This window comes from Diceros bicornis, chromosome 17 (genome assembly GCF_020826845.1).
Source record: "Diceros bicornis minor isolate mBicDic1 chromosome 17, mDicBic1.mat.cur, whole genome shotgun sequence".
Taxonomy (NCBI): domain Eukaryota; kingdom Metazoa; phylum Chordata; class Mammalia; order Perissodactyla; family Rhinocerotidae; genus Diceros; species Diceros bicornis.
The window spans coordinates 60,372,567-60,384,775 of record NC_080756.1 but is presented as its reverse complement, the minus strand read 5'-3'; the positions used below and the strand labels follow the sequence as shown (position 1 = coordinate 60,384,775).

General features: G+C 38.3%; 1 protein-coding gene across 4 annotated transcripts in view; it reads right to left on the bottom strand.

Annotated features, from left to right (window-relative positions):
* Positions 1-12,209, bottom strand: part of ADIPOR2 (adiponectin receptor 2) — a 429,864-nt gene that overhangs the window by 356,339 nt on the left and 61,316 nt on the right. For 3 of the 4 annotated variants that reach the window (XR_009222598.1, XM_058559140.1, XM_058559138.1), the window contains exon 2: positions 2,951-3,207. Coding sequence is in view for 3 of the 4 variants with exons in the window: in XM_058559140.1 (XP_058415123.1) it covers positions 2,951-3,121 (171 nt within the window). In the remaining variant the exon portion in view is untranslated. Of the gene's footprint in view, positions 1-2,950; positions 3,208-5,181; positions 5,248-12,209 lie in introns of all 4 variants that reach the window. The other variant, XM_058559139.1, reaches the window with a different exon arrangement.

Below are 12,209 nucleotides of genomic sequence, written 5' to 3'. Positions count from 1 at the left end.
AAAAGTGCTGAAATTACCTATTTCTATGATAAGAGGGTAATGGATACACACACACACAAAAAGAGGTTAGATATAATATCAAAAACATAAAATGTGGGAGGAGGAGAGTAAAAGAGTAGAGCCTTTAGAAAGGGGTCAAACTAAAGGGACTATCAACTTAATATAGACTGCTATATACATAGGTTATTATATGTGAACCTCATGGTAATCACAAACCAGAAACCTATAATAAATACACAAAAAAGTAAGAGAAAGGAATCCAAACATAATACTAAAGAAAGCCATCAAGTCACAAGAGAAGAGAGCAAGAGAAGAAGAAAGGAACAGAGAAGAACTACTAAAACACCCAGAAAAGAAGTAACAAAATGGCAGTAAGTACATACCTATCAATAGCTACTTTAAATGTCAATGGACTGGGGCCGGCCCTGTGGCTTAGTGGTTAAGTGCATGCACTCCGCTACTGGCGGCCCGGGGTTCAGATCCCAGGTGCGCACCGACGCACCGCTTGTCCGGCCATGCTGAGGCAGCGTCCCATATACAGCAACTAGAAGGATGTGCAACTATGACATACAACTATCTACTGGGGCTTTGGGGAGAAAAAGGAGGAGGAGTGGCAATAGATGTTAGCTCAGGGCCAGTCTTCCTCAGCAAAAAGAGGAGGATTGGCAATGGCTGTTAGCTCAGGGCTGATGTTCCTCACAAAAAAATAAATTAATTAAATAAATAAAAATTAATTAATTAATTAAATTTTTAAAAAATCAATGGACTAAATGCTCCAGTCAAAAGGCACAGGGTGGCTGATCGGATAAAAAAACAAGACCCATATATATGCTGCATACAAGAGTCACACTTCAGACCTAAAGACACTCACAAACTGAAAGTGAAGGGACAGAAAAATATACTCCATGCAAATGGCAATGAAAAGAAAGCTGGGGTAGCAATACTTATCTCACACAAAACAGATTTTAAAACAAAAACTGTAACAAGAGACAAAGAAACAAAGAAGGGCACTACATAATGATAAAGGGGACAATCCCCTAAGAGGATATTATACTTGTAAATATCTAGGCACCCAACACAGGAACACCTAAATATATAAAGAACTGTACACTGAAAACTATAAAACATTGTTGAAAGAAATTGAAGACGACACAAAGAAAAGGAAAGATATTCCGTGCTCTTGGACTGGAAGAATTAACACAGTTAAAATGTCCATACTTCCTAAAGAAATCTACAGATTCAATGCAATCCCTTTCAAAGTTCCAACAACTTTTTTCACAGAAATAGAACAAAGAATCCTAAAATTTATATGGAACAACAAAAAAAACTCCGAAGAGCCAAAGGAATCCTGAAAAAAAGAACAAAGCTGGAGGTATCACACTCCCTGATTTCAAAATATACTACAAAGCTATAGTAAGCAACACAGCATGGTACTGGCACAAAAACAGACAATGGAACAGAAGAAAACACAGGCAGTATGCTCTTCAACATTGGTCTTTGCAGTATATTTTCAAGTACCACGTCTGAACAGGCAAGGGAAACAACAGAAAAAAATAAACAAATGGGACTACATCAAACTAAAAAGCTTCTGCATAGCAAAGGAAACCAAACCAAACAAAAAGACAACCTAACAATTGGGAAAAGATATTTGCAAACCATTTATCTGATAAGCAGTCAATATCTAAAGTATATAAAGAACTCATACATCTCAACGAAAAAATTAACAACCCAATTAAAAGATGGGCAAAAGATCTGAACAAACATTTCTCCAAAGAAGATACACAGATGGCCAACAGACACATGAAAAGATGTTCAACATCATAAACTATCAGGTAAATGCAAATCAAAACTACAATGAGATATCACCTCACTCCCGTCACAATGGCTATAATTAACAAGACAGCAAACAACAAGTGTTAGCAAAGATGTGGAGAGAAGGGAACTCTCATACACTGCTGGTGGGAGTGCAAACTTGTGTAGCCACTATGGAAAACAGTATGCAGATTCCACAAAAAATTAAGAATAGAACTACCATACAATCCAGCTATTCCACTGCTGGGTATTTATCCAAAGAACATGAAAACACGAATGCATAAAGATACATACACTCCTATGTTCAGTGCAGCATTATTCACAATAGCCAAGACTTGGAAGCAACCTAAGTGCCCATCAAGGGACGAACGGATAAAGAAGATGTGGTATATATACACACTAGAATACTAGTCAGCCATAAGAAACGATGAAATCCAGCCATTTGTGACAACATGGATGGACCTTGAGGGTATTATGCTAAGCAAAATAAGTCAGAGGGAGAAAGTCAAATACCCTTTGATCTCATTAATAAGTAGAAGATAAAAACAACAACAAACAATGGCATAGAGACAGAGATCGGACTGGTGGTTACTAGAGGGGAAGGGGAGAGGGAGGAGGGCGAAAGAGGTGATCAGGCGCATGTGTGTGGTGATGGACTGTAATTGGGCTTTGGGTGGTGAACATGATGTAATCTACACAGAAATCAAAATATAATAATATACACCTGAAATTTATATAATGTTATAAACCAGTGTTACCACAATAAAAAAAAATTTCTCCAAAAATAGAAATGATAATGTCATAACTAATGCATGGTCAAATCATAAATGTTATATAGTAACTACAAAAACCCATTTCCTTTCTCAAACAAGATAAAAAAGACTAAGCATGATTTTAAGTGTCAGCAGAAAAGGCATAACAATAAAATCAAATAATATCTAGCTAATTTAAGAACAAGATACTTCAAATTATCCTGAACAAAAACTTACAAACGTGCTCAGGTTCCTTTTCCAAACTTCATCCTCTCTCCAGCAATGTAATGTCCTCTTCCTTTTTTTGTTTTTTTTGTAAATATCCTCCCTCCAGTCACATCCCTATAAATTTTTGTTTCATTTACCATCCTTCAACTTTAACTTACTTTTTTATGATGTGAAGAAAGAACAAAAGCCTCTAAAACGGACTCCAAATCTCCTCGGTGGTTGTCATTATTACCTCTCCTGGTACCATCAAGTTGGTGCCCTTTTCTGAGCCTTATATCTGGCTCTGGAGTCCTGCTGCACCCCAACCGGTTTTCTGCTGTCTCATTCATGGGATACTCAAGCCTTTCTTACAAAGAAGTCTTTCCTTCTGTCCCTTCTTCTTGGGAGGATAGACTTTCAGGATAGTGAGTTGATCCTAAGGAGAGAACAGTTTTAAATTAACATATTTTAAATAAACACATTAAATGAGTGCTGGGGGGAAACAGATTATATTATTATACACTCAAACAACAGAATACTCAGCAATCATTAATAACAACAAAACAATAATGTATTAAAAAAACCTATATTTGCTGATAGGAAAGATTGCTAATATCTATTTTTAAATGAAAAAAAGCAGCATATAAGACAACATGCATAATATGTTGCCATTTACATGTTATAAAAATACATAATCATATATAAGTGTACATGTACAAAGAATAATTACTGGAAAATATTCAAAACTGTGCTCTTGGTACAGAAGTACACAGCCCAGGGTCTGGAATGAGAAGACTTACTTTTCATTTTGTTCTGCCTGCATTTTTTTACGATATACCATATATTATTTCTTCAATTAAAAACATACCTAACTACAGAAAGAATATATGTGGATTTTATGCATTATACCTGGGTTTTACAAATCCAATCTCATTTAAATATCACAATGACTCTATAGGGTATTTTTATTTCTACTTCACAGGTGAGGAAACCAAAATTCACCATATTTTGTATGAAATAAATAGGACAAAGTCTCTGACTTACATAGCACATATTATTGGTAATGTTTGCATTTAAATTGCTTAATGTCTGACATTTCAATATTTTTGAGTTGTTTCAAACTCTAACTAGACTACCCTGGAAGGCAAGAAACTCAGGAGCGGAGCACACTACTTTTACATCCCTGTGAGTTCCCAGAAAGCGCTATGCAAGTAAATGTTTAATGAATATTTGACAGATGATATTTAAATGTTCTTGAGTGGTAAAAACACTTTCATAAATCATCAGTATCTCTCTAAACTGGATTGCAGTATTTAAGTTCTCTAGGGACTCAATTATTTCAAGTCCTCGGTCCTCTACCTCTTAATCATAGTCCTAAAGCTTATTTTAGACATTAGCTACCTATCCAAATAAGGTGATTATTACAGCCAATCCAACCAGAAATACTAAAACAGAAAGAAGCCAGGGTACATGTTATGAGATTCAAAGTTCTTACTGGGGCAAAGGAGGAGTAGGATAGAGTGGGAGGGCCTGGATACCATAAAAGGAAAGTAAAAGGTTTATTTAGTGTTCATATGTATGGGTAAACGAGACTAAGAATTAGCCCAAGAGTTAGAATTAGACTAAGAATTAGCCAGCTGTTAGTTTCATAAATCATGTGAGTTTGCTGCAGGATTTCTCTAAGGGCTTTCAAAGTTTTTGAGCAAGAACAAACACAAATCCTTAAGGATCATGAAACCTGGGCATATGCCTATCACATAAGGGCCTGAGCAAGCCTATTATAATACTAACATTATAAACTACGCTATTAATGCCCAAATCAGGAAGAGGATACAATGTTTACATTTACATTTATGTATTTACAGCTCACAAAGCTATTTCACACCCACCATTTCATTTTGTTTCAGGGAAGAGGGAGCTAACATTTATTGTGGATTGACAAAGTTAAATTCTGTACCAGAGAATTTACATGTGCTGTCTCACATAATCCTTATATATAGCCCTCTGAGGTATTTTATCCCTCATTTGACAGATGTGGAAACTGAGGCTCAGAGATTAGGCAACTTACTCAAGCCATTAGTCTATAAAGCTGGGATTTATACCCAGGTCTTCTTTTTGGCCCTCATGAAGTTCATGTGCTTTCTACTACCCCAAAAAATTTAAGACTAGGAAAAAAAAAAGATAAGAACCTGAACCCTAAGGTCATTTGGTTTACATGGCAAGTAAGGTACAGAATCAGAATCTTTATTCTCAAACTATAGCAAGTAGAATAAAGCTTTCTGCAAATTAGCCTTGAAATATGACCATACCAAACTTCTCATAAGCAGCAGCTATATATGAGGGAGTGTTGTTCATTTATGAGACTATAAATGGAATGCTCTATTAGTTAGAATTGTTTTATAATCCTCACCTCAGAAAAAGAAAGCAAATGACAGACAAGAAGTAGGTTTTCGCAAAGAATTTGTAAAGGGTTCTCCTTAAAATAAAAAGAAATAAGAAAATCAATTTTCAGGAAAGGCCTGAGATCAGTACATTCCTATCAACAATGTTTTCTAAATTTACAAGTACAACAAAAGAAGAATGAACAAAATAAGGCACCATAAACTATATTCCAAAAAATTTAATTATATTCACCACTTTACATATACTTCAGCAGGAAGGCCTACCAACATATTTTAGAGTTTCAACAATAAAATTGTTGAAGGAAAAAGCATTCATGTCAACCCTCAGGTTCCCAAAGATTTAACAAAACAAAATACCCCAATCCTAGAACACTTATGAGAACTGTAATTTACTATATATTTTAGTTTATTTGTATTCCACCTAATGATAAAATGAATTCCTACTAGGATGCAATGCCTTGAAACCAAAAGCAATCAATTCTAATAGTCTAAGGTAAAGTTAGAGGTAAGGTAAAAGTGTCCTTTATCACCACCATTATTTAACTCTGTCCTGGAGGTTTTTTGTGTGTGTGTGTGTGTGTGTGTGAGGAAGATCAGCCCTGAGCTAACATCAGATGCCAATCCTCCTCTTTTTGCCAAGGACGATTGGCCCTAGGGTAACATCCGTGCCCATCTTCCTCTACTTTATATGGGACACCACCACAGCATGGCTTCATGAGCGGTACATCGGTGCACACCTGGGATGTGAATCCGCAAACCCTGGGCCGCCGAAGCAGAGCGCGTGCACTTAACGGCTGCACCACTGGGCCGGCCCCCTGTCCTGGAGGTTTTATACAATTAAATAAGAGGGATAAGTGAGGGGTATAAAACTATAACTATTTACAGATCGTATGACACTTTAGCTACAAAACCCAAAAGAATCAACTGAAAAAAATTATAATAAAAGAATTCATCAAAGTGATTGGATATAAAATTAATATATGGATATCAACAGCCTTCATCATAGAAACCCACAATATTTGGTTATTATGAAAGAAACCAATACATCACAACAGAAAAAAAAAAAAGATACAACACTTCAAAACAAATCTTAAAATGCTACTGAAGATCTACAAAAGCTCCTAGGACTAATAAGTGAGTTCAGCAAGGTCAACAGTCAACTATCAACACTCAACTATCAATCACATTTCTATATACTAAAAATAAACTTGTGGAAACTGAAATTTAAAACAATACCATTTACAATTACTCCAAAGAAATTTAAATACTAAGTATATACTTAACAAAATATGTATAGGATGTTTGCTGAAAATTACAAAATGCTGATGAAAGAAATCAAAGATCTAAACAAATAGCAACATATCATATTCATGGACTGGAATACTCAATATAGTAAACATATCAATTTTCCCCAAATTGTTCTATAGGTTTAATGCAATCCCTATCAAGATCCTAGCAAGGATTTCTGTAGCTAAAGACTAGCTTATTCTAAAATTTATATGGAAGGCACAGGCCCTAGAATAGCTAAAACAATCTTGGAAAATAATAAAGTGGTAAGACTCCCTCTAATATGAAGGCCTACTAGATAGCTACAGTAGTCAAGACAGTGTGGTATTGGGAGAGGAAAAGACACACCGATTGACAGAACAGAATAGACAACCAAAAAATAGACACACAAATATGCCCAACTCTTATTTTATAAACACGCAAAAGCAATTCAATAGAAGAAGGACAGCCTTTTCAACAATTGGTGCTAGAACAATTGAATATCCATAGGCCAAAAAAAAAAGAACCTCCACCTAAACCTCACACCTTATATGAGAAGTAACTCAAAATAGATCATGCACTTAAATTTAAAATGCAAAACTATAAAACTCTTATAAAAAACATAGGAGAAAATCTTTAGGATCTAGAGCTATGCAAAGAACATTGAGATTTGACACCAAAAGCATAATCCATAGTAGGAAAAAATGATAAATTGGACTTCACCATATGAAGAAATTGAAAAGACAAGTTGCTTACTGAGAGAAAATATTTGTAAATCACATATCCAACAAAAGACTATTATCTAAATTATATAAAGGACTCTCAAAATTCAAACTAACACTCCAACTAGAAAACGGACAAATAATATGAACAGACATTTCACCAAAGAGGATATACAGATGGCAAATAATCACAAAAAAAGATGTTCAATATCATTAGCCATTAGGGAAATTAAAATTAAAACTACAATGAGATATCACTACAAACCTAATCAGAAAGGCTAAAACAAAAACAGTAACAACAGAATGACTTCTGGCATAACAGTGTGAGGAGCTCCGCTAAGGTGCTCCCCAGTGAAAATGATGAAAACTATCTTAAAAGCCTCCATTAAAAGCCTCCAGAAACAGTCCTAAAGGCAAATCACAAATAAACATTCAAGAATATCTACAAAAATTCAGTAAGAAAGCAACGAGTCTGTGGTATTTGAACCAAGATGCCACTCTTTCTCCCAGCCCCCTCCCAACCTAGAGGAGCAGAGACTCTCTACTCCAGACCCTTGCAGCCAAAAACACTGGATTCTGCCTCCAGCACCCAGATGGAGGCGTTCCTTCCCTGGAGGAACAGGACGTCAGTATTTCTCATTCTGCCTCAGCTGCCTGTTGCTGAGGCTTAAGTCCCAGATAGGCATAGTTTAGAAGTAGGGGGTCCCTTCTTCCTACCAGCCCCATCTGTGGAATTTAGGCACTACCTTGCCTGTAGTATGCTGAGAATACCAGGGCGCTGATCATTCTTGACCCAACTCTTGAGGTAGTGGTTCTACCACCAGGAAAAGCAAGCCAAGAGGACCCAAGGCCACTGCCCACTGCCCCACCAAGCACCAATCTCCTAGAGTGGGGCTATCACTCAGAGAGAACTGGTCATTGTCCCCATCCTCATCTCTAGAGCCCTGGTTCAGAGATTTTGCCTGGGGAATATAGTACCTAATCTCCTCCCAAAGGACCTGACTTTATTTGCAACACAGGGTGAAGAAGTTCAAGCCTAAAGACATTCTAAAGAACAGCAGAAATTGTGATGAAAGGCAATTGGGAGGAGAATCAAGGTAGAGGATAAACTGTAGGCAGGTTAGTTTGCAGAAGAGTACCATGGAATAAGATAGCTGGTAGGAACGCTCCAGGCGTCAGAACAAAAATTAAACACTACCCTCATAAACTTTTCCTTCTAAGGGGCCAGAATTTGATGGGATTAGTCTGTAGAACAATTTATAGCCAGCATTCTTAAAATCAATAGCAAAACCAGCTGGCAATTAGTGGAGCTGAAGAGCTGGCTGTAGTCACAGAAAGAGAGACCACCCAAAAATACCCAGGGTAACTGTGAGCATATGCAAAACTACACTTCCCTGAGGAACAACATCAGAAGCTGAACAATGGAGAGGAAACAGACTTTACTAAAACAATCCAGTCAGTCACTGAAGAAATTAACAAGCAAATAACAATAACAAGCCTGGAAGAGAAGGGCCCAGTACCTAGAGTTGCTACAATATATTATCTAAAATGTCCAGTATCCAACAAAAAATTAGGAGACATGCAAACAAACAGGAAAGTATATCCATACACTGGGAAAAAACAGGCAACAAAGGTGCTCAAAAGGTACAAATTTCCAGTTATAAGATAAATAAGTCCTGGGGATGTAATGTATAGCATGATGACTATAGTTAATAATACTGTATTGTATATTTGAAAGTTGCTAAGAGAGCATATCTTAGAAGTTCTCATGACAAGAAAAAAAATTTGTAATACCAAGAGATTTTCACATATTGAGGTCATATGGGGTAACTTCTTGTCCAAAACTGATTTGGCTTGAACTAAAAAGGCCTGATTTATGGACTATCAAGCATACATTGTTCATCTGATTTAACCATTAAAGAAAGCACTCTTAAGATGAGAATGCAGAGTGACGTCAGTATCATGGCGGACTGAGCTTCCCCCACTGAACTCACCCCCTCTAAGACACAACAAAAAGAACATTCATATACCAACAGAAGCTATTCACACACCACAAGGGACTGACATGGGTCCCTTGGGTCTGACGGACCCACGCAGCCATATATCTGAGGGTGGAGGTGCTGGAGTCCCCAGAGGAAGGGAGGGAGTAAGAGGAGCTCCTCTCCGTCCCTAAGGACTGTGACTCTGAGACCAAGACCACCCGGCTCCCGGGGTGGGGAGTTCGGCGGGAAAGCCATTGCTGTCCAAGATGGCTCACAGGCTGTGGAGAATTCCCCTATGGAGGGAGCAGAACTGTCGCAGGGGTACCTTCAACAAGCTAGCACTTCAGGAGAGCAGAGAGGGACATGGAAGCGAGAAACCCCTGGGATTAGGGAGGCAAAAGTAAGTGCCCTTCCCTACCAGCCAGCCCAGCAGTTCAGCACAGTGGCTGTGCAGCCTCAGCTCACTGGCATTTCAGCTCAGCCCCTGCTCCCCGGCCCCAGCGGCTCTGTCATGCCTGCGCCCCAGCTCCAGCTCCTTCGGCATGGGCACACTCAGGATCTAGCTGCTTTGGCACCAACTTCTTCGGCTCGGCTGCACTCAGGCTCCAGCTGATTTGGCTCCAGCTCCTTCGGCCCAGTCGTGCTCTAGCTCCAGCTCCAACTTCTTCAGCACAGCCATGCTCCAGCTACAGCTGGTTCAACCCAGCCACACTCAAGCTACAGCTGCTTCAACTCAGCCGCACTCCAGCTACAGCTGTTCTTGCGCTCTAGCTCCAGCTGCTTCCGCTCAGCCGCACTGAGGCTCAGCCATGCTCCTGCTCCAGCTTCTTCGGCCCAGCCACGCCCAAGCTCCAGCTGCTTCGGCCCAGCCACGCTAGAGCTCCAGCTGTTCCCATAATCCAGCCCCAGCAGCCTCCACTCAGCCACGCTTCAGCTCAGCTGCATGCCAACCAGCGGGCCCACAGCTCAAGGCGGGCACCAGAATACACAGCTCTTGACCTCCACCCAGTGGCAGCAGGAGGAAACTGTGACCAGATATTTTCAGTATGAGGAAAAATAAACCAACGCCATCAGGCACTATGCAAAAATATATTAAATTTCCAGACCAGAAGTAAAACGACAAGCACCCAGAAATCAGCCCTGAAGGCACAGAAATGTATAACCTTAATGACAGAGAATTCAAAATAGCTATCATAAAAAAGCTCAATGAAATACAAGAAAATACAGATAGACAATTCAACAAAATCAGGAATTTCTTTACAAAAGAGATTTAAACTATAAAGAAAAATCATTCAGAAATCTTAGAGATGAAAAACACAATGGAGGAGAGAAAGACAAATGTGGAAGCCGTAAGCATCAGAGCTGATAATATAGAGGAAAGAATTAGTAATATTGAGGACAGCAATGCAGAAATGCTCCAGATGGAGGAGGAAAGAGAACTAAGACTAAAAACAAATGAAGAAACTCTCCAAGAAATATCCAACTCAATTAGGAAATCCAACATAAGGATTATAGGTATCCCAGAGGGAGAAGAGAGGGAAAAAGGAGCGGAGAAGTTGTTCAAAGAAATAATAGCTGTGAACTTCCCAAACAGGGAAGGAGCTGGAAATACGAGTGAATGAAATCACTAGATCTCCTAAATATATCAACATGAAAAGACCCTCTCCAAGGCACATAGTAGTAAAGCTGACAAAAGTCAATGACAAAGAAAAAACACTAACGGCATCTAGACAAAAAAAAAATAACGTGCAAAGGACTTTCTATCAGGTTCTCAGTGGATTTCTCGACAGAAACTTTACAGGCTAGGAGAGAATGGAATGATATATTCAAAATTCTGAAAGACAAAAATTTTCGGCCAAGAATACTCTATCCAGCGAAAATATCCTTCAGATAAAATATCCTTCAGATATGATGGAGAAATAACTATCCCAGATAAATAAAAGCTAAGGGAGTTCATTGCCACAAAACCCTCACTACAAGAAATGCTCAAGACGGCCTTCACGCCTGAGGGAAAAAAGAGAAATGGGATACAAAGTTTTGAACAAGGATAAAAATAGGCAGACAAAACCAGAAAAATTGCAGCTCTCTATCAGAATAGATTAGCAAACACTTAATTATAAAACCAAAGATGAAGGGAAGGAAAACACCAAAAACAAATATAAGCTCTTCACTTTAAACACAAACTCACAACACAAGATGGAATAAGTTGTGACAACAATAACTTAGAAGGGGAAGAGGAAAGGGATTGAATCAACTTAGTCTAAGGAAATAAGAGGCCATCAGAAAATGGACTACCACATCCACGAGATGTTTTGTACAAACCTCACGGTAACCACTAACCAAATAATCAGAAGAGAGTCACACACGATAAAGAAAGAGAAAACTAAGAGAATCACTACACAGAAGTACCAAGCTGAATTGGTAGTCCGAAACACACGAAACGAGAAAAAAAGCAAATGCAAAAGAACTGGAAAATGAGCAATAAAATAGCAACATTAAGTCCTCACATAACAATAATTACCCTAAATGTAAATGGACTGAACTCTCCAATCAAAAGACACAGAGTGGTGGGACGAATTAAAAAGCAAGATCCAACAATATGCTGCCCCCAGGAAATACATCTCAGCTCTAAAGACAAATAAAGGCTCAGAGTAAAAGGATGGAAGACAATACTCCAAGCTAATGGGAAACAAAAGAAAGCAGGTGTTGCCATACTTATCAGACAAAGTTGACTTCAATATAAAACAGGTAATGTGAGACAAAGAAGGGCAATACATAATGATAAAAGGGACACTCCACCAAAAAGACATATCACTTTTAAATACATATGCACCCAATACAGGAGCACCAAGGTACATAAAGTAACCATTAACAAGCTTAAAAGGAAATATTAACAACAACACAAAAATAGTAGGGGTCTTAACACTCCACTTACATCAATGGATAGAGCATCCAAACAGAAAGTTAATAAGGAAATAACAGACTTAAATGAAACACCTGATGAGATGGACTTAATACATATATAAAGAGCATTCCATCCAAACACAGCAGATTACACATTCTTCT